Below are 22223 nucleotides of genomic sequence, written 5' to 3'. Positions count from 1 at the left end.
AACTAAGTGTAGTTATCAGCTGCAAACTGTTTTCAAGAAAGAAGCAATTATGATTCCTAGCAGAATACCAGGTGAGATTGGTCAAATAAGAGAAATAATCCCGGTCAATTGAGAAGCTTCTGCTATTTTTATTTAATATATTATCTGGACATTAGCTTGTAAATGGTAATTATAATAAAAAATGAATTTTTATTTAAAAAACAAACAAAACTCAAACTCAATTGATCTTCACCATGTTTCATGATCGATTATTCTTCAGATCCTTTTCCATCATGGATCGGAGTACATGCTTTTGAACTTTTCCACTGGCTGTCTTTGGAAAATCATCGACAAACTTTATGAAAGTGGGAATTTTAAAATGGGCAATCTGTAAAGAGAAAAAAAAGTTGTTAGAGAATAAGCAAGTTTTTAGTGAAAACAAGCGTGTAATGACGTAATATTTAAACTATCAAGGTAAAAATCATCTCAATGAGGAATTTTTTGTATATTCTTTCTTGAGGAATTATTGTGAGAAGTGAAGGTCCCATTAATATTGAAACAATTAAACATGTTGCTTAAATTCCGAGTTATTTTTCGAAGAAAATATTTTGATCAAAGCTAGGAATTTCCTGGTGTTAACTCTGTTTTTCAGAGTGGTTTCTTTTAGATGGCTTAATCACTAACTGAATGATGTATTTTAAGGGGTTTGGGAAATAGTAGTTTTCGTCATACACCATTTAACGGCGTATTACAGCGGATTGGCAATAACAGAGAAGAGCTGTCAAGTTCTGATTCATTCTTCATGAGGTGATTCGACAGGACTTCCAGTAAAATTACTGCAAATACTGCAAAAATGTTACAAATACTAGATAAAAATTCAGTAACATTTTTGACACATCGGGGAGAGTTGTGGTGTGTATGAATTAAACAGTTAGTTTTGAAACTTTCTATCTTTCAATCAATCCTCAGCGTTTTAGTTGCATGAATATGCTTAGGAATCTGGGGATATTTTTCATGTTGTAATTTCCCAATGCTATTTTGTGCATTCTGGAAATATCCTCAAAAAAAGATAAAAATCTGTACGACTATACATTATTAACTGGGGGCTTGAACCTTGATTACTAATCATTGTTCTTTATATGTGGTACTGCACTAGATACATCACGATTTTATGCAAAAAGAGTTAATTTATCTCTACTGAAAGCCCAGATTAAACGAAATTACAAAAGTAAAGCATGAAATTTCTCCAGGTGAAAGAATTTACCTTTCCTTTGCAATAGTTCTTGACATCGTCAGCAGAAATTGATGATCCTGGAGATAGTTTGATGCTGGCACATACCTCTTCTCCCATCCGTTCATCACTTACTCCGTATACCTGCAAACATCGGTGAAGATTTTGAAATTTAATGATTATTTTCGTTAAAAAATTAGTTTTGAAACTACCTAAACTTTTGCTCTTAAAATTAATACATTATATAGTGCTCTAAAGTGTATCCCAGATTAAAAGAACTAAAATCCAAATTCTACAAAATACTAAGGACGCACTATAACCTACAGCCAAACTGGACTATCAACCGCAATAGGCTGACTTACACGAAATAACATCTGAGTTTTCGCAGAATTCATAGCTCTGAGTGCAACTTGATTTACATAAGGAGACTGCAGCACAGAAAATTTTAAGATTCAGCGATACTTTGTTGCTCTTATCTAGGCAGTGTAGTTAATGAACTAATGAGAACGCTCCATTTTATTCGCTACTGCTAATTTTGGCGAAGCAAGTGCCAAACTGCTAACCATTTTCAAGACTGTTTACAATTACGAAATAATCGTCAAAGGTTAAATTATCAGTTTTTTTTTTGAGTAGATAATTTGTTGTTTGTGAGTTCTCAAAAAAGCTTCATTTTCTTTAAATTGCCTACTACCGTGGCTTATATTAGAGAGATATAACTTTTATATGAAACTATTTTCCAGGAAAATCTATTTAAGGGGTCGTTCCAGCGAAGATGGTGGAAGAGTTCCCTCTAAATTATTATTTCCGTATGACCTGTTTTCATCACTGGAATTATTTCTCTCTAAATAGTGGTAAGAATACTAGCCCAGCTAATGTGTATTATACAGAAAACAGCTTTTTGGCTACTGCCAAAGGGTTTTTAATTGAGCTTGGGAAGAAACTAGGACCAACAGTTTGGACTGAAAGTTAGTTTACTAATTTATTGATGTGTGTGGGGTTCTAGAGGAGCTGTGACGTCATAGTTCCAATACAAAATTCTTGTGCCTTAGTAAACATGAATAATATTGAGATTAACTAATTTTTTTTTTCGTGCGGATTCTAAGTTTAAAGAAAGTTTGATTGCTGTAAGAATAAATTGTGTCCATACTAGATTTGTTTCGTACAAACATCCGTTGAAAATTTGTCACAAACTTCAACTGCCTTCATAAAGTGCAATTAATATTCTTATTTCAAACATTAGATTCATACAAATATACAAACATAAACTTCTGTGATATCCGGATGAAGGTGGAGAAAATGTTCAACCTCAGAAGGGAATATATTCTCGCCTCCTCTGATCACGATGTCCTTTATCCGGCCAACTATCTTCCCATAACCATCCGCGCTCAGCACCATCACGTCTCCAGACTTCAGCCACTTGCAAGGAGTCATTATTTCTCGAGTTTTCTCCTCATCTCCCCAATACTTCAACATTGTAGCGTATCCTCTGAACCAAGCTTCACCGGGCGTACCGAACGGTACCATCTTTCCATTAGAATCTACAATTTTTACCTGTTGGGAAAAGAACAAATGTAGCTACTTTTTTTTTTGGCAGACTCTTAAATAATAGATTTTTTGTACAACATATCTTAAAAAAATTCATACCTCTGAATGTTCCGCCACTCTACCAACGGTGGAAGTTCTCTGTTCGAATGTATCTTCAGAAGTGTTAGTAAACATAATTGGACTGGTCTCAGACATTCCATAAAATGACTGAAATGAGAAAATCTGAGTTTCAAACATTTGCACATCTTTCTCTGGTGCCAAAATCATTTTTAAATGTTTGTTTATTCAACTAGCTCTAACTTCTAATTCTATCTTCCAGCTGTTCGATATTCTCTGAAAGGCATAAGTTTAAAGTAATTTTTTTTTTTTTTTTTGTGGGACTGGCGCATAAGCTACAATGCTCATTGGCGCCCTGAAATAATTGCCTTTCATGAACCTAATTAATACTGTCAATATCATTGTTTATAATAAGCATGATGGCTTAAAGAGATCAGGTTTCTTAAGTTATGTGTTAAACAATATCACCGAAAATTGATTGTGATGTATCCCAAAATGAAATGAAAATTTTAAAAAAGAAAACAAAGTATTTACATCTAAAGATATCTCCTGTCCCTAAGAAAAATTGCTGGTTGCACAGATTTGGCAACATTACGACAGAAATGAAGCACTCACTTGAACATTAGTACAATGAAATGTTTCTGCCATATCAGTGAAGAGTTTGGGCGAGCAAACAGCGCCTCCAGACACAATTATCTTGAATTTATTTAGACCTTTCTGTAGTTCAGCGTTGTATTCCGTACTTTTAATGGCGGCCAGTAAATCGGTATACATTGTAGGAGTTCCATAAATGGCAGTGAATCTATTTTAAAAAAATAGTTTATTATTAATACAAACTATTCTGAAAATTATCCTGTAACAAATTTTGCTTATCTGTACATACTCTTCTTTTTTGATAGCGGCCAAAGAAGTTTCTGCCTTGAATGACGGTCCAGGAAAGACCATTGTGACGCCATAGTCAATGCCAGTGATTACTCCCAGCACGCAGCCAAATATATGGAATAGTGGAACTTGGACACAAAGTGTGTGATGCTGTAAACAGAATGTGAAACTTTCATAAAAGAACCTATCTCACTAGTATTTATGCTCAATAAATGAGAAATAAAATTAAAAGAATATGGATGTGAAAGGTTTATTTAAGTTCCAGCAATTTCATATAATAAAATTATGAGTTAAATCAATTTACATGATAATTAAATGAATTAAAATCAATTCTCTATCGTTATATAACCTCCTTACCCTCATAAGTGGGAGTATTGAAGATTTTCGATTTTAGTTTCCAGCAGAAATATCCGTTTTAAAACCAACAAGCAGTTTTTAAAATTTTATCTGAGCGTTGTATAAGGCAGAGTAACTTTAAAACCAAGTTCTAACTTAACATTTTCATTAAGTACAAGAAAACGCTTCCATTTATTAGAGGACCCTACAATAAGCTTTATTCAAGATAACACCGCTGGAAATCGCTAATTCATTCCTGGAGTGTTCATCAGTGGTAAAAAGTTTTAGTTAACCTACAATTGTAGCCGCTATTCTATTAAAAAAAAAGTTCGATACTTTAAAAAGTCATGATTGAATTTTCCATAAGTTTATTGAGCTACAAGATACGGTTTATTTAATAAGCTGAGAGCAGTCAGTAATATGTTGGTTTTACATAGCTAAGTAAACATGCAGGATCAATCAAATAAGTTAATATACTTTACCATCATGGAATAATCACATCTTTTCCCAGCAAAATGTCCATTGTTAATAATACCGAAATGAGTTAAAGTAGCCGCTTTTGGAAAACCTGTGGTACCCTGTAGCAAAAATAATTTTTTTAAAATGAATCTTAAGATTAACAATGGATCCAAATAAAGTTATCATGCAATCAAGTAGAATAGAAGTAAGTGTATAGTTACCGACGAATACTGAATGGACACTGGATCATCAGGCTGTATGCTGCGACTAACGTCGTAAAGATGATTTTCATTGTCCGCCATTTCAACCACATCAATGAATCTGTAAGCTCCACTGGAAAAAACAAAATGAATTGCGAATCACAAGGAAAATACCAGACGGATTCTGTAGCATTTGTTTATACCAAAGCCCAACCAAAGAACTACAACTTTTCTATGGTAGTTCTTCACCCAGATTTAGACCTACAATTAATGATAGTCACTAAGATTGCCGTAAAACGATGACCTCTCGATTTTACATCGAGACATATTTTTACGAAATTTTATACAATTATAGACAAAAGTTGTCTCCATATACATATAAAATATAAGCAAAATGTATCGAGTTGTTCATGCGATAATTGAAGTTAAAGATTTCACTGTTTCAAACGAAACCAAACTTTAACTCTAAATATCTCGTTTCCTACTCGACAGAGTTTTACGAAATTTTATATAATTATATTGTTGTCTAATTGTAGGTCGAAATCTGGGAGAAGACCTACCATAGAAAAGTTGTAATTCTTTGGTTGGGCTTTGGTATAAACAAAGTTATCTACGTACACAGATAAATTATAAGCAAAATCTATCGAGTAGTTTTCGAGGTAATTGAAGTTAAACATTTCACAGTTTCAAAAGAAACAAAAATTTAACTCTAAATATCTCGTTTCCTACTCGACGAATTGTTACGAAATTTTATACAATTATAGACAAAAGTTCTCTCCATACACAGATAAAATATAAGCAAAATCTATCGAGTAGTTTTCGAGGTAATTGACGCTAAACATTTCACTGTTTCAAAAGAAACAAAAATTTAATTCTAAATATCTCGTTTCCTACTCGACGAATTGTTACGAAATTTTATACAATTATAGACAAAAGTTGTCTCCATACCCAGATAAATTATAAGCAAAATCTATCGAGTTGTTTACGAGGTAATTGAAGTTAAACATTTCACTGTTTCAAACGAAACCAAAATTTAACTCTACATATCTCGTTTCCTACTTGACAGATTTTTACGAAATTTTATACAATTATAGACTAAAGTTGTCTCCATACACAGATAAAATATAAGCAAAATCTATCGAGTAGTTTTCGAGGTAATTGACGCTAAACATTTCACTGTTTCAAAAGAAACAAAAATTTAATTCTAAATATCTCGTTTCCTACTCGACGAATTGTTACGAAATTTTATACAATTATAGACAAAAGTTGTCTCCATACCCAGATAAATTATAAGCAAAATCTATCGAGTTGTTTACGAGGTAATTGAAGTTAAACATTTCACTGTTTCAAACGAAACCAAAATTTAACTCTACATATCTCGTTTCCTACTTGACAGATTTTTACGAAATTTTATACAATTATAGACTAAAGTTGTCTCCATACACAGATAAAATATAAGCAAAATCTATCGAGTAGTTTTCGAGGTAATTGACGTTAAAGATATCACTGTTTCAAACGAAACCAAAATTTAACTCTAAATATCTCGTTTCCTACTCGACGAATTGTTACGAAATTTTATACAATTATAGACAATAGTTGTCTCCATTCAGAGGTAAAATATAAACAAAATCTATCGAGTAGTTTTCGAGGTAATTGAAGTTAATGATTTAACTGTTTCAAAAGAAACCAAAATTTAACTCTAAATATATCGTTTCCTACTCGACGAATTGTTACGAAATTTTATACAATTATAGACAAAAGTTGTCTCCATATAGAGGTAAAATATAAGCAAAATCTATCGAGTAGTTTTCGAGGTAATTGAAGTTAAACATATCACTGTTTTAAACGAAACCAAAATTTAACTCTAAATATCTCGTTTCCTACTCGATGAATTGTTACGAAATTTTATACAATTATAGACAAAATTTGTCTCCATACACAGATAAATTATAAGCAAAATCTATCGAGTTGTTTACGAGGCAATTGAAGTTAAAGATTTAACTGTTTCAAACGAAACCAAAATTTAACTCTAAATATCTCGTTTCCTACTCGATGAATTGTTACGAAATTTTATACAATTATAGACTAAAGTTGTCTCCATACACAGATAAATTATAAGCAAAATCTATCGAGTAGTTTTCGAGGTAATTGACGTTAAAGATATCACTGTTTCAAACGAAACCAAAATTTAACTCTAAATATCTCGTTTCCTACTCGACGAATTGTTACGAAATTTTATACAATTATAGACAATAGTTGTCTCCATTCAGAGGTAAAATATAAACAAAATCTATCGAGTAGTTTTCGAGGTAATTGAAGTTAATGATTTAACTGTTTCAAAAGAAACCAAAATTTAACTCTAAATATCTCGTTTCCTACTCGACGAATTGTTACGAAATTTTATACAATTATAGACAAAAGTTGTCTCCATATAGAGGTAAAATATAAGCAAAATCTATCGAGTAGTTTTCGAGGTAATTGAAGTTAAACATTTCACTGTTTTAAACGAAACCAAAATTTAACTCTAAATATCTCGTTTCCTACTCGATGAATTGTTACGAAATTTTATACAATTATAGACAAAATTTGTCTCCATACACAGATAAATTATAAGCAAAATCTATCGAGTTGTTTACGAGGCAATTGAAGTTAAAGATTTAACTGTTTCAAACGAAACCAAAATTTAACTCTAAATATCTCGTTTCCTACTCGATGAATTGTTACGAAATTTTATACAATTATAGACTAAAGTTGTCTCCATACACAGATAAATTATAAGCAAAATCTATCGAGTTGTTTACGAGGTAATTGAAGTTAAAGATTTAACTGTTTCAAACGAAACCAAAATTTAACTCTAAATATCTCGTTTCCTACTCGATGAATTGTTACGAAATTTTATACAATTATAGACAAAAGTTCTCTCCATACACAGATAAAATAGAAGCAAAATCTATCGAGTAGTTTTCGAGGTAATTGACGTTAAACATTTCACTGTTTCAAACGAAACAAAAATTTAACTCTAAATATCTCGTTTCCTACTTGACAGATTTTTACGAAATTTTATACAATTATAGACAAAAGTTGTCTCCATATAGAGGTAAAATATATGCAAAATCTATCGAGTAGTTTTCGAGGTAATTGAAGTTAAACATTTCACTGTTTCAAACGAAACCAAAATTTAACTCTAAATATCTCGTTTCCTACTCGATGAATTGTCTCCATACACAGATAAATTATAAGCAAAATCTATCGAGTAGTTTTCGAGGTAATTGAAGTTAAACATTTCACTATTTCAAACGAAACAAAAATTCAACTCTAAATATCTCGTTTCCTAAAAGACAGAATTTTACGAAATTTTATATAATTATAGACAAAAGTTGTCTCCATACACAGATAAATTATAAGCAAAATCCATCGAGTAGTTTTCGAGGTAATTGAAGTTAAACATTTCACTGTTTCAAACGAAACCAAAATTTAACTCTAAATATCTCGTTTCTTACTCGACGGATTATATAATGGAGGGTTTGCCCTATACTTTAAAGGAAATATAAGAAATTTAGCTTTTTTAAAAAAAGGGAAAAAATGGTCAAGGTTGGTTGTTTTTCAACGTTACGCTTTTTCGTGTACTGTTTGACGATTAACCCTCATACAACTGTCCTACCGGACAGCGTTAATCTTGTGTACCTTTTAGCGTTTATCGACCCTTATACTTAACTTTTTAAACTGGTAAGTTTTTGTTAAGGAGTTTCTAATTTAATCTTTAAGAACATGGAGTGTCGATCATCTACTTACCTCAACATTTTGTCCGTCTTCACAACAATACGTTCCAATTCTGGCACTATCCTGGACTTAACCTTACAGCCCGATGGTTGAGTAAGCAATTCAGGATCAATTTCCATCAACATGTCATAGTAGTTTTGTGATTTGAACGTTTCATCTGTGATGATTGCTTTGACTCCAACTTCATTGAGGCTGTACTTCAGTTCGGTGGTTCTGTAAGCCGGATTTAATGTTACCTACACAAAAATATAACCCGTCTGTTAGCAATTATGGTAAAAGTTTGTAAATAAATGAGATGTTTTTCTGATTTGGCAAGAGTTAATCTTCATTTTGGTCAACATATTTACCCTTCATTTTAAACTGAAATACTTCAGGTGTATTATACAATACTTATAATATTAATATGGACATTGTAAGCAAAATATACTAATAAATGAAAATATAAATTCAATTAATTTTTGTCAAATCATTAAAAAATAAATATAAACGTAGTTAATAATGAATAATTTGAAAATTCACTTTCAGATCAGTGTGATATTGAAAAAAATTAAGCAGAGAAAACGTCAACTCTGATTAAAAGGTCCATTTAAGTCCAAGTAAAATTGTTTGGGGATTTCATAAAGTTCTTGTAAACAACCTGAGATTATTATGAAGGTAAGTATTTGAGATACTCACGAGGACCAGCCCAGCCTTGGCTGCTGCCAACATGGTGACACACCAGTGCACACTGTTAGGTCCTAAAATCGCCAGCCGATCTCCGGGTCTCAGGCCAAGTGCAAGGAGACTGGCAGCCAGCCTGTTAGCCTGGTATCACAATATTCGTCTGAGTCAGTATATTTGTCACCACTGCAATGCAAGCATAATTTATAAAGCAATAATTATAGTTTATAACGATATGGAGTAGAAAACCAGAACATTTTCAAAATTAAAACGAAGGTTTTTGTAGGGAAGATTTTTATTAGCAAGTCACTGAACTGACACTTCAAGGAATGGGGATTATTATGGAACTCCAGCAATATGACGGCACAAAATAATTCAGTTTTAACAAACATTTTTAGTCGCTTGGCAACGAATTGGTGGATATCAACTCTAAGAGTGCTGTTTTGGTTGATAATCTACCTGTAGTATATAACAAAATTCCTTACTTCTTACCTAAAGGAAGTACTACGCGGAAAATACTCCAAATTTGTGGGAACAGTTATGGGGAGCAACAGCCTAAAATCTGCTGTCACAAGAAAATACTTTCCTTGTGTGAGAAGTAGATTGCAAGCACTGCACTACGAATCTGATTACATTATAAAACAATATGTAACTGGACACGTTGCATTCAGTATATATTATTTTATATTGTCTTATGTTTTATTATAAATGATTATTTTATATTTCTTTTTGTACTCTGTATATTTTATGTTCGATGAATACTTCTGTGGACATACAGAACAAACGGTTCTCTTCTAGCGTTACTAGAAGGGGACAAAAAGTCGCTTGACAAAGTAAAATTTCTTTTTGAAATTAGAAAAAAAGACCTAAACTGTTATGCTGTCATGCTAACATACAAAACCAATTTTTCCTCCAGTCATTGGACTGCATAAACAGAGAGCTTTTCTATAATATCCTTATGAAAGAACACAGTACTAGTGTCCTGAACCCTGAAAATATGTTATTACCATACTTGAATTCCTCGAACCGTTTTGAGCAATTCCATTTCTTTTTAAATTCACAAAACGTAAGATAGGTACTGGATAAGATTTACTGTTGAAATAATTTCAAATTACTATAATGTAGTAACTATGAATCAAATCCCACTTAAAGGGCTGAAAGCTGGCTACTAAATTCTCGAACGGTAGCCTACTCTATTCGTAGTCTCGGTTTCAGTTTTTTTAAAAAATCATTTCCAGTGTGATAACTACTTTAATAATAATGCGTTTCATCCTACGATAATTAAATTTTGCAAAAATCTTTTTTTATAAATTACCTGTTGTCGTAGTTCAGCATAAGTTACGGTAATATTTTCATGCATTGAGACCAAAGCTCTTCTCTCCGGCCAGGTGTAGGCTGCATGGTCTACTAGCTGGCCGACGGTGATCGCACGAAGCGGTTCCTGCCCAGGGTTGTTGTAGTACGACAAGCCACCACTAGATGGTCCATTGCTATTAACAATTAATCAAACTTTTTTAATGTTAAAAAAAAAAAAATTCATCTCTCTTTTTCTCTCCCAAGGTTGTGCGCGAGTGTGTGGGTACTCACTGTTGCGGTGGGGACCCAAACTCAATTATTGAGTTATTGAGTCTCAATAGCGATAAATCACAGAAAGATCAAAGTTGATTTTTAGTTCAGGATGACCCAATAAAGTTTTAGTCAAAATCGGAAGTAATACTTAACTGAATCTATTTTTCAGTTATTAAAGATTTTCCGGAAAAGAGCTGTAGGTCTATTACATTTTCCAAAATTTCCAGGGAAATTCAATTAAGGGCAGTTTTGGGAGAGAGTGGACAGATATGCCTCTAACGTGCCATTACTGATTATTGCAGTGTCTTGCCACGTGTACTGTATTAACAGGAACCAAATGTGAGATTGAGTTTCCAAATTTGGTGAAAGTTGGCTCACCAGCAGGGCCCCTACACCCATTAGAATGTGATTTTTCGCCAACAAGTTTTAGAGTTTCAATGTTCAGGGAATAAATATAATAAAATATTGATTCAGTCAGTGACCTTATTCATCACAATATCTTTAAAAAAAAAACTTCTTAGAGGGCATGCAAAAACCATGCGTAATGTATACATTATTGCGTGTGCATGCAAATTAACTATTGTAGTTGATATTGTTTAAACCATATTCAAGGTCCATTGTCTTCAATTTCTAAATATAACTTTATTAATTCATCTAGGAAAATAGTTTTGTCTCTCTGTCTCCTTACCACATATTAAGAGGAAGCATTACGATCGTCATTTTTTTTATTTTGAGTTTCACCGTTAATCTGGTGTTTTTGTTTTTTGTCAAATCACTTTTTTAAGATGGCTTTTCCGCAAATTTTTAGAAATTTTTGACATAACGTATATAAGGTCAGTTTCATTGTTTTGAACAGCAGATTTCTTCAGGGTATACTTATATTTAAGCGAGCTAAGACGGTCTCGCAGTCTCTAACAGCACCACTTTATTACAGAGGAAATGTAATTACGAAAACTGGGGTAAGAGAAAGTAATTTCACTTGGAGTTGCTTTCCGGTCAAATTTTCCAGTTTTGAATTTCCACCAGGAAAAATAAAGGCCTTGGAAAGAAATTTGTAAAAAATATATTTCAAGTGAACTTGTGAACAGAGATCAACCACTAGTGTGAGAGAAGTTTGTAGAACATCGTTTAGAGAGGAAACAGCAAAAATAACTGTCCGATCTATTTAATACAAGGACACTTCCGATTCACTGGTTTTGAACAAAAACTTGTCGTTCAGTCGGTCAACTGTTGGCACCCAAACGAAATATCAAATTTGTAATTTTTTTTTGCTTCTGAGTTTTTGGATGAATCCTAGAGTAAGAAATGTTTTATAAAAACACTTTTTCACACTTGTGAAAACCCAAAGATATTAGAATATCCTGCGGAAGTAACAAAGTGGTAACAATAAAAACAGATAGATTTTACCTGATCTGGCGATATATCTTAGTAACGGTCCCAAGTCGTATGAATTTAAACAGCCTCATCTTGAACACGAACTTGACACCGAACTGTTACTGGCTACACACTGACCATAACTGTTCCTTGGACATTGTGGGTGACATCCTTAGATAAGCGGCCGAGAGTGGGGCACATCTTTTTAGCTGAGTCAAGCTGTAGTTAATAATTAATAATTCTGATAGTGTTCGCTAGATCTCGCGCACATCGTAGATCTTTTGTGACACATGTCCTTGACAAACTGTTGTACACAATCACCTGTTTATTAGCCCACAAAGACACGTTTTTTTCTGTGATAAAAAATAAACAGGATATTGTGAAATTGGAAGTCGTCTTTTCACTTTCTCTTGCTACACTAAACAGTGAAAGAGTCGTGCGAATTTGCATACTACATTTTTTCTTTAATTTTCTCTTAAAAATAATTTAAATTCCTGGCTATGCTTACGAATTCAATCCCCTATAGAAGCTGTGTTCAGAACTCGCTCATCCGCAACACAATAAAGAAGAGTGTAGACCTCCGACTGGAAGACATTTCTCCAATCACCAAGAGAAATGGCAAACTACTTTCCTGACACAAAATAAGCCGCTTCTCTAGAGCCAGGCAGGCTCTTAATTACCCAGTCCTCACTAGACGGCCACATGACACTAATTCTGACACTCTAAAGAAATGTGTCCAAACACATATTTGAAGTGTGGTCAGCTTCATTATGAACATTTGGGTGAGATTGATGGGTTGTCCGTAGTCAAAAAAAATGCTGGTCAGAAGTCCGGATAGGGCAGACAATAATCTCTATGGACTTGTGGTTGGATCCATACTGGGCACTGAAGTTAGCTGAATATTAGCACAGTAATGGAGGCACAAACCTTTGGGAGCTAATAACTTTTAGAAATTCCTTCAGTCTTATTTCCTGGAATCCAGCGAGGCGATGCTGCCAAACTCATTATTATTCTTTCCGATCAGTATAAGATTCCGGCACCTATTAAGTACAAGAACTAACTACTGTACAATCAGTGCTTGCGGATCTTGGGTCGGAGTTTCTAAACTTAAGGAAGAAATATGTGAGTGGGTGATTGTGGTCAACTGCTGACGAGAAGAAGTGACATGAACGACAGACACAGGAAGGCGCGAGGCGGACAATTGACCTCCCACCGGCGGGATAACACCCACAGACATGCGCACCCTCCTTCGACCTCGACCTGTCTTGATCGCTTCTTCAATCCTCCACCTCTCTTCTACTCATTACCTTCTCTTTCTCCTAGAATCAAGAAGTATTACCATCGAATTTTTGATTTTAAGTACTTGTTTGAGATCATCTGTTCACAAAAAGAGTTTTCAGCGTATGGCCTCAGTCTTAGAGGATCTACTAACAGAATATCTGATTAAAAAAAAAGTTGCAGAAAGGCCACTGATATTCAGTAAATTACGTGGTCACTTCCGCTATTAAAATTTTAACTGAAATCAATGAGGGATTTCCAGTTGAACCGGAAGTGCATTCTACAGAGGGGTCATTCCATGTCAAATCAACACGGGGTCTGAACCTCACCATCTCGGATTTTCTTGAAATTTGGCAAATGTGTACTATTGGTATAGACTTGGAAAAATATGAAATTTTACTGTGATATGTCAACTGGTTTATGAGTTACATGGCTGTAAAGTTGCCAAAAATGGGCTGAAAAACAGGGAACCCCGTGTTTTTGAATTCCTGTAGAAGCTTTCCTAATTGAGCTACAGACTTAGGATTGGTGTCATTTTATAGCATATATAATGCCCTTTTCTGTGATATGCGACACCATATGGGTTAGGATAAATAAAGTTTGTTAAATTTAAATTTAAAATTTATATTTTAAATTTTTTAAAAAGTACATATTTTAAAATTTTAAAATTAATTCTATAAATAGCTAGTAGTGTTATGAATCACTGGGCAAAATATTAATTTGGGACGACAATGGCTTCATTGTTAAAAAAAATTAAGACTAAAGCTTCTTTTCATGGAAAATATATTTTAATAAAATTAAAGTAATAAATAAATTGAAAATAGTAATAATGAATCAATGAATCATAATTAATAATTATTAAGATTTAAAATATTGATTTTCAAATCATTTTTAGAATTAATAATTATGATTACAGTAATTATTCATATTAATTATAATATATTATTTTAATGAAATTATGCAGTTAATCAAATTATACAAAAATAATTCAATTCAATATCTTTGTTCAAGAACATTCTTCTTTGGGTGAGATAACAGCCTCTTTAAGTTGGTTTAAGTCGGCAAAGGGCCTTGTGATGGAGTAGGGGGTTCGGTAAAGAGTCTGGCAGCTCGTGCCAGTTTGCAACGACCCTATGAAAATCAAATTCAAACTTCACTACAACTTTTTGAGTGGGCAGTAGAAAACATCACCAACATAGACTTTGCATATTCAACCCAGGAAGACTATGTTGAATCTGAGTGTTTTTTAAAAAATCGGTTTGCTCAAGCATTGGCTAGTAAAGGAACACAGCAATACCATGCTTTCATTCCCAGAAGTAAATCCAAAATATTGGTTAAAAACTTTTCTATGAACTCAGAAGCTTGCGAAATGGAAGTTTCAAAATTCCCTGATAATCTAAAATTAGCCGCCATATCAGGTTGTATATCAGTGTAGTCTATAAAGAAACTGGTGGCTTGGCTTGGATATGTTTTAGAGAAAAATGAAGAACTTGATGAAGTAAAAGTAACTTTTCTTCATCCAGCTGGACCCTCTAAATCATCTCGCATCCAAGAAATGCCGATATTCTTTGGGTCTCAGTAGTGGATGTTTTGATAAAAATTGATCCTGTGACTCTGACTGGAAGAACTTACATATGTCCTACTAGAAAGTGATGCATGACAAACAAATGACGCCTTTTCAAGCTTAAAATATTAAAGAGATCCTATTACTTAACAGTATGTTTTACTTTGGACTTATTAGTGGAATTATTATTAGCATTATTGTATTAACATGAATTCAGAGTTGAATTAATCGGATTGGAGCTTTAGTCTTAAATTTTTTTAACAATGAAGCCATTGTCGTCCCAAATTAATATTTTGCCCAGTGATTCATAACACTACTAGCTATTCATGGAATTAATTTTAAAATTTTAAAATATGTACTTTTTAAAAAATTTAAAATTTAAATTTTAAATTTAAATTTAACAAACTTTATTTATCCTAACCCATATGGTGTCGCATATCACAGGAAAGGGCATTATATATGCTATAAAATGACACCAATCCCAAGCCTGTAGCTCAATTAGGAAAGCTTCTACAGTAATTCAAAAACACTGGGTTCCCTGTTTTTCAGCCCATTTTTGGCAACTTTACAGCCCTGTAACTCATAAACCAGTTGACTTATCACAGTAAAATTTCATATTTTTCCAAGTCTATACCAATAGTACACATGTGCCAAATTTCAAGAAAATCCGAGATGGTGAGGTCAAAAATGGTCTTTTTTTGTGTTGATTTGACATGGAATGACCCAGAGGCAAAAGTGTTTTGCGATTTTGACGTAAATGAGAACTATTTCCTCAAACAAACTTATTGCACATGCACATCAATTGTGTATGGTGTTTGGTGTAATGGTTATGAAAACGCTGATTTTTTAGTAGGGAGATCACCAGTTCGAATCCTACGCGTAACTACTTTTCATTTGTTAGTCGAAAAATGAAATAAAGTATGTGCTTCCGCCCCGTCCACGATATCTGGTAGTTGGACAATAATCCCCACCTGAAAAGTGAGCGATTGCTTTGCTTTTCAGACCAAAGGCTCCATTTTATATGAAACAGATTCATGGAAATGAATTTGGGCGCGCTAAGAAGAGTACTGCATGTTCGAAACATAAGGCGTAGCTTAATCCCTTCAGGGTCGTGAAAAGCATGCTTGATTTCCCACTTTGAAGGAAATTGCATGACCGGATGTGTGATTTCACAGAATAGGATTCAGAGTTATATTTTTTAAAAACACAAAGTTGCAAAGCTGATTTACAATAAGCTTAGGGTGCTGAGAGCTTAAATATTGAAAACTCGTGATGATAATAATGCTTCCAAGTGCCATAAAAAATAATTAGCTATTTAAGAATTAAGTAATTAAGTTCCTTACAGGTGTAAGAATGCAGTTGGAAGAACCAACCTTCCAGCAGCTAAACACTGAGCGCTGTGTGTGGAGGGTGACTGCGGCCACTGCGGACGGCAGTATGGCGGGAGCTTGGAGGCGGCAGAGTTTGGAGGCAGAAAAGTGGTGGGGGCCGCTCATAGAACACCACCGTTCTGGTTACACTGAAAGACGGTCAGTTTTCTTTACTCGGTCTACTAGTGTGGTCGATGGAAACGCTTTGCATAAGAATTTCTCTGAGATAAACATATCAAGAAGAAAATAGTTTTTCCGGGAAAATCCCTTTGTCATGTAAATCTTTGAAGCATAAGGGTGCGCGTGTGTTTCCGTAGAAAAGAAAATATTATAAAAGATGTAAAGATTAGAAGCGAATTAACTACTTTTTTAACAAATCGGGTATGAGCAGCTCGACAAACGGTCGGAAGAAAAGTGCCGGAAAAGTTCCTGCAGGAGGTACTGACGACAAAGCGTCCACTGCAAGCACCGCCTCCAAGGATGAAGCTGTGGACAAGAAGGATGGTCAGTTGATACACTATCACAGAATAGAACTGGGTATTCTGCAGAGTCCATTGTAAAGCTTTTCTCGTCCCTCGTAAAAGAAAATTGTTTGCTACAATGCAGATGTTTTGTTTTAAATTTTCACATTTTCTGGGCAAAAAAAGTAGTTTTTGTAAGGTGGTCGTTCTTTGAAATTAACTGTTCTTGGTCAACATAAGTCAAAAGCAGAATATCGCAATTAGGTCGATTTTGATATGTACCTCCAGAGAACCAAAGTCAAACTAAGGGTTTTGGTCAAAAACAACCCACGGTAAAACCGCTTCACTGAATTGATTTTAAATGATTTTTTGTGATTTTCTTAAAATGATTTCATACTTTTCCGAACGGTCATTTCCCCCTTTTAGGACGATTTAGGACGGTTTCCATGTAACTTGCCATTTTCCTGCAATGTATGAAGCTTATAACATCAATAAGCATTGAATGAGTTGGAAAATTCCAACTTTGAAGGAACTGTGGGATGAGAAGTGAGAATTTCCCTCAGCAGTTTTCAGTACTCCACGATTTATGCCATTACAACCAATTTATGCTTCATCCCCAGTATAATATTAGTTAGAAAAATGGAATTTAGTTAAGTGCCAAGTTAAGGTGTTTCGAAAAATAATAAAAAAGCTGGAAGACCGTACGGTAATGGTGCCAGCGTCACTCATTCAGCTACAATCAACACTTTGTTTTGCTAGAAGGCGCCAAACAGTTACTCCATTCTGGTTTTCTAACCGGAAGTCAATATATTCCAAAAAATCAACGACTGTCACTTTAATATTAGCGTAGAGAATATTTCAAATTGGAATGTCACTTTTGACGCTCATTTATCCCAAGTCAGTTCATTTTTGGGGGGGGGGGGAATGAGTGAAGTAACCTGTTTTTCATTTTCACATCCTGTTTCTGCAATTAAATAGAGTATTAGAATCATCTCAAATTTTCAGAATCGAATTTTTGCTAAGAAAATATCAGTTTTTTAGATCCCTGAGGGAATGATATTTCAAAATATCCAATATCTCACTCCAGCAATTGTTCAGCTGATTGGTTGGCAGATTAGGGCTGTTTCCTCGCACACTTCCGCTAGATCAGAACAGGCAGAAGTGTCATACAGCCCTTTAACTTCCTCAACACTTTCTACCTCTTCTAATTTCCTTTATTATTACCTAATATTTAATTGTTATTTAATGACGTATTGTCAATGCAGTGAAAATGTGTCCAATGCAGTTTGAGTTCAAAAACGAAAAAAATCACAGGAAGTTTATTTTTAGATTAGAGTAGCCTCAGGGCAGAAAGTTAACTCGCCAAATCTTCCAACTGGAAATAGCAGTATAATGGATTTTCAACTTATGATTTTCTTGAAAATGGCTTTTTTGATTTAGGGCTTTTTAACTTCAAGCTTGCCGCACTAATTGCTCTAATTTGTAGATTTTATTAGAAACGTCTCTCAGAAAAATTCGTTCAAAGATATTTCTAGGAGATGGGAAGATTTTACCCTAAAGTGTAATTTTCCTGTATTCTACAGTTCTGTTTCTTGGATTCTTGGGAATCGAGTATTAGTATAGTACTTTACTCAGTACATACTAACTACTACGTACTATTATATTGATTAAATCGATAGTTTTCACTTCCTTGAATCTGGTTCCTTGGCTTTCAAGATCATTACATCACACATCCACAGAGATTAATGTCTTTTCCTTTTAATTATTTTATTAGGGAAATTAGTTTTCGTGAAGGAATTTGGATAGACTTTCCAGCAAGGTTACCTTTTAGCTTAATACAGTTACAAACTTTAAAATTTTGACTAGAAATGAGAATGAGACAGATGGAGTTTGAAGAAAGAACTCAAAGAATTGAAGTAAGAAAAAGTTGAAAGTTTCACACCATTTTGTTTTGTATTTAATTAGTTAGTTCTGACTTCAGTCAAAATGGCTTTTTAGTTTTGCTGGTGTAATTAGAAATAAATAAGGAGTTACTGGCTGGCAAACCTCATGATGGTGAACTCATATTTTTAAAGTCAGCCTTACTAGTTTATGCTATAATATTTCTAGACAAAGTTAAGGGTAATTTTTAGTTGTTCAGGAAAGTAAAAGATGAAGAAGCGTTGAGGTAGTTTTTATTCGAACGGGTGAGAGAGGTGTAGGGCAAGAAGACGTTACCAACATGCAAGGTTCCCCCTCACCTGAACAAATCTGTTTCCTTCTTCTATCTGGCCAGATAGGTCTGTCGTTCCCTAAAGCTGGGGGGTGGGTAACCAGGGTTAGACAAGTTAAGCGACGGATTCGATTGTTGGAATATTTTCAGGACAAACGAGAGCGCACATGAACCGACCGGGCGGTGGGTGGTGGAAGACCTACTTCCCACGATCTCTTACGACCGCGTTAAATTTACGGTCACCATGGACAAATAAACTTACTATTTCATATTAACTTACCTTCATAAATAATAATGAACACGAGCTAGGTAAAAATCTTTATTCACATTACGTATTGTATATACACATGATTAACCTTAACCCCTTAAAACGGTTGGTAACTCAATCTTAAAATGCTAGTCCTAAGCTAATGACGTGTTTATTTCTTCACATTTTGTTTTTTGAATAATGTGGGCCTGTTTAATCTGGGAGCTTGCAAAGTCAAGAAAGGCCTGCGCCTTACATCTTCAAAAGAATGTTATTTATTTTTTTACAACTTCCAAAGCTCAGACAATTTTTAGTGCTCAAAACATTATCTACATTATAAAACACTTTTATGACGAAAATTATCAGTAAAATGAAAAATCCGAAGGTTGTAATATGTTTGCGGAATCTACTTCCAACTGACATTTAGCACCTAATTATCTAAAATAAAAGCAGATAAATAATACCATGGAGGGAAGCTTCCCACCACTTCTCTCTAAGAAGGCCCCTTAATCAAACTTTCCTGGATAAAAATTTTTGAATAAACATTTAGACAACCTTGGGTTTATGTTTAAAATAATTATTTGATAACAAAGCGTTTAACAAAAATCGCTGGATCAATTTTTATTCGTGCTTAATTCAAGTTTTGGGTAGTCTAATATTTTAAAATTGCTAATGGACATTCTCCTTTTACATAAATATGCGATGTTACCATGGTTATTTTCCATACTATAAAATTGAAATATTGAAATTAGCTACCAAGAGAGAGTAAGATAAATAAATAAAAAACTTGGAATCTCACCTTGCCATGTATGCTCCAAGTAGTTCCAGTATTTCCACTAAAACTGTCAGTAAACAATGCGTGCCGCAAGCTTTTATAAACAAAAGATTACAGGGAAAAAATTGGTGGGAAATGATCACACGAGTAGCAGTACATTGTTGTAGAGAAATTTAAACATTATTATAATTATTTCAATAAAACAAAAAATCAGAAATATAAATGAGATTTCTTGGTAATAATTTCAAGGACCCTGCTCATAACCCCAAAAGTATCTAATAACATGTAAATCGCTTTTGTGTAGCATCATTCACAGACTGCAACACTGTATTCTCTCATCATGTCATATTTGTAATGAAATAAATGTGTTATGCACAAGTATCTCTAACTGCAATCCACACAAATAAATTTTTCCGCTCAATCGAGTTTCATCAAATTGGGGATGATGTTACTTCAATATTTGACTTGTGTTGCAATTATACAGATAAGAGTCCCTACATTGCACTTAAGTGAGACCCTGGAGGAAACCTCACCTCATCCAGATCTGTCTCAATCATCCTCCTGGAAAAAAGTTACAAATAAGAGTTAATATGTTTAAATTAACGTGAGGAAAAATGAAATTTAAAGCAAAACTCGAAAACTGTAAAAGGATTCATCAAAGTGGCACTTTTATTTCGCTGATTTTGTTCAAAAGTTAGCAAGTTTATTACTGAATCCCCAAATATCGTATTGGAACTTTCCACGATGTTCTGGGATTGACTATTGCTGACCAAGCTCAGACAAACAGACAATTGGCAATTTAGTCTTAAAACAGAGTTATCAATCTCTAGCTCTTGCAATAACCTTCACCTTGCATTAAGTCGATCAGTAGATTTGGATTTACAGTACTTTTTTTTGGAGCTTACATTTAGTTACATTAAAACTAATTTTAAAACAAGTGTCACCAATGTGTCTTAAATAATTACAGACCACAGATTCACTGACTAATCATGAATAGTTTTGCTTATTATTTCGAAATTTATACTGTGTGTGCTGTTATACAAACTGCATTTGACATTTAATTATTTCCTTGATGATATTCATTCATTCAAGTGCTTAATTCAAGTTTTGTGTAGTCTAATATTTTAAAATTGGTACTGGACATTCTCCTTTTACATAAATATGCGATGTTACCATGGTTATAAGTCCCAAAAACAGAAGTTTCTTTCAGAAGAAAGCTTTGCAAAAGATTATTTTTTGTTACGTCGGTTAAGGAACAGTTTTTACTTTTAAAAGAGAATCGATACAAAGTTTGGCACCATTTCTAGTTGTACGTAACGTTTCTCTTTCTGAAAATAGAACGACATTGTACGTAAATACAATTTAAGAAGAAAGAAAGAATCGTGACTTCAATCTCAGCATATTTGCATAAATTTGCAAGCTATCAATTTGCAGGAGAAGGGCGTAGCGCCCTACCACTAATGTTCACACTTCCTTAACAGTATAACCTCCAGTGTGGTTGCATTAGTTTTCTAACAATAACAGTAAATTTGTTTGGAAGATAAGGGGTCGATAAAGTTGAATTAAATGTTTCATCTCATAATTTCACCCGAAGAAACACCAATTTTCAGACCAATGGCCTCTTCAACAGTTATATTACAGTTTATTTTATTCCTAACTAGTGATCTTTACATTCAAAGTTTTACCAGTTATGTTTTAACAAAATAAGCAAACATTAGTTTCAATATTTTCAGTCTGCTCAGAACAAATCAGCTAGCTATGTGTATATACATTTGAAGACCATAAAACATTTTGACTGTTTGGAGCGGTGCAAAGCTCACGTTTCAGCATACTTATCTCATATTATTGAAGCGTCCCATAACTGGGCCGTAAGTACTTTGACTGTGGAAGATACTAGATGAAGATATTCTAGCAGTTCTTTTCAAAGATGGTTTTAAAATTGTCCGAAAGGTCAAAGAATATTTAAACAATTACATACAGTTACATTATTTGTTGTGATCTATTGTACTCTAGGCTGGGGTTATTCCCAATAAAGACCGAACATGGGCCACAATGTGTCCATTGTATTCGTTGACCAACAACTAAAAGAACAGCACTGTCATTACTAATTTTTGCACATTATAATGAAATGATGATAACGAACTAGTGTAGTACTTGTGCCCAAACCCAAATAGTTCTACCAACTACCTTTACAGTCCCTTACATATAGCGTGTATTGGTGGGCTTTAATTTAAGGCTGGGGCA

The 22223-nt window shown here is 33.8% G+C and overlaps 2 protein-coding genes across 3 annotated transcripts in view; one reads left to right on the top strand and one right to left on the bottom strand.

The window, feature by feature from the left end:
- Positions 1-98: 98 nt before the first annotated feature.
- On the bottom strand, positions 99-20103 carry Acsf2 (Acyl-CoA synthetase family member 2). 2 transcript variants are annotated; one of them, XM_074134735.1, is made up of 12 exons: positions 20004-20103; positions 10445-10619; positions 9145-9273; positions 8482-8705; positions 4711-4822; positions 4513-4608; positions 3696-3844; positions 3428-3614; positions 2855-2962; positions 2471-2761; positions 1244-1354; positions 99-367 (listed from the first exon to the last, which is right to left on the bottom strand). In XM_074134735.1, exons 1-12 carry the CDS (start codon positions 20009-20011, stop codon positions 239-241), a joined length of 1719 nt encoding a protein of 572 aa, XP_073990836.1. In that variant the 5' UTR covers positions 20012-20103; the 3' UTR covers positions 99-238. The 2 variants fall into 2 exon arrangements, with proteins under 2 accessions (XP_073990836.1, XP_073990835.1); XM_074134734.1 differs by lacking the exon at positions 20004-20103 and adding an exon at positions 12106-12267.
- Positions 16463-22223, top strand: part of nompC (no mechanoreceptor potential C) — a 67638-nt gene continuing 61877 nt past the window's right edge. Inside the window, exon 1 of the mRNA XM_074134723.1 lies at positions 16463-16788. Coding sequence (XP_073990824.1) covers positions 16668-16788 — 121 coding nt within the window. The 5' untranslated portion in view covers positions 16463-16667. The remainder of the gene's footprint in view (positions 16789-22223) is intronic.

This window comes from Rhodnius prolixus, unplaced genomic scaffold, assembly GCF_049639745.1.
Source record: "Rhodnius prolixus isolate KJV_2025 unplaced genomic scaffold, Rpr scaffold_22, whole genome shotgun sequence".
In the NCBI taxonomy this organism is placed as follows: domain Eukaryota; kingdom Metazoa; phylum Arthropoda; class Insecta; order Hemiptera; family Reduviidae; genus Rhodnius; species Rhodnius prolixus.
This window is presented reverse-complemented; position numbering and strand designations above follow the sequence as displayed.

Coding starts and splice junctions, on each gene's coding strand:
- Acsf2 (XM_074134734.1), bottom strand. CDS start 12,164: ATGAGGCTGTTTAAATTCATACGACTTGGGACCGTTACTAAGATATAT. Junction 3,615..3,695: donor GCCGCTATCAAAAAAGAAGA/GTATGTACAGAT, acceptor TTTTTAAAATAG/ATTCACTGCCATTTATGGAA. Junction 2,963..3,427: donor TTCATTGTACTAATGTTCAA/GTGAGTGCTTCA, acceptor TTCTCATTTCAG/TCATTTTATGGAATGTCTGA.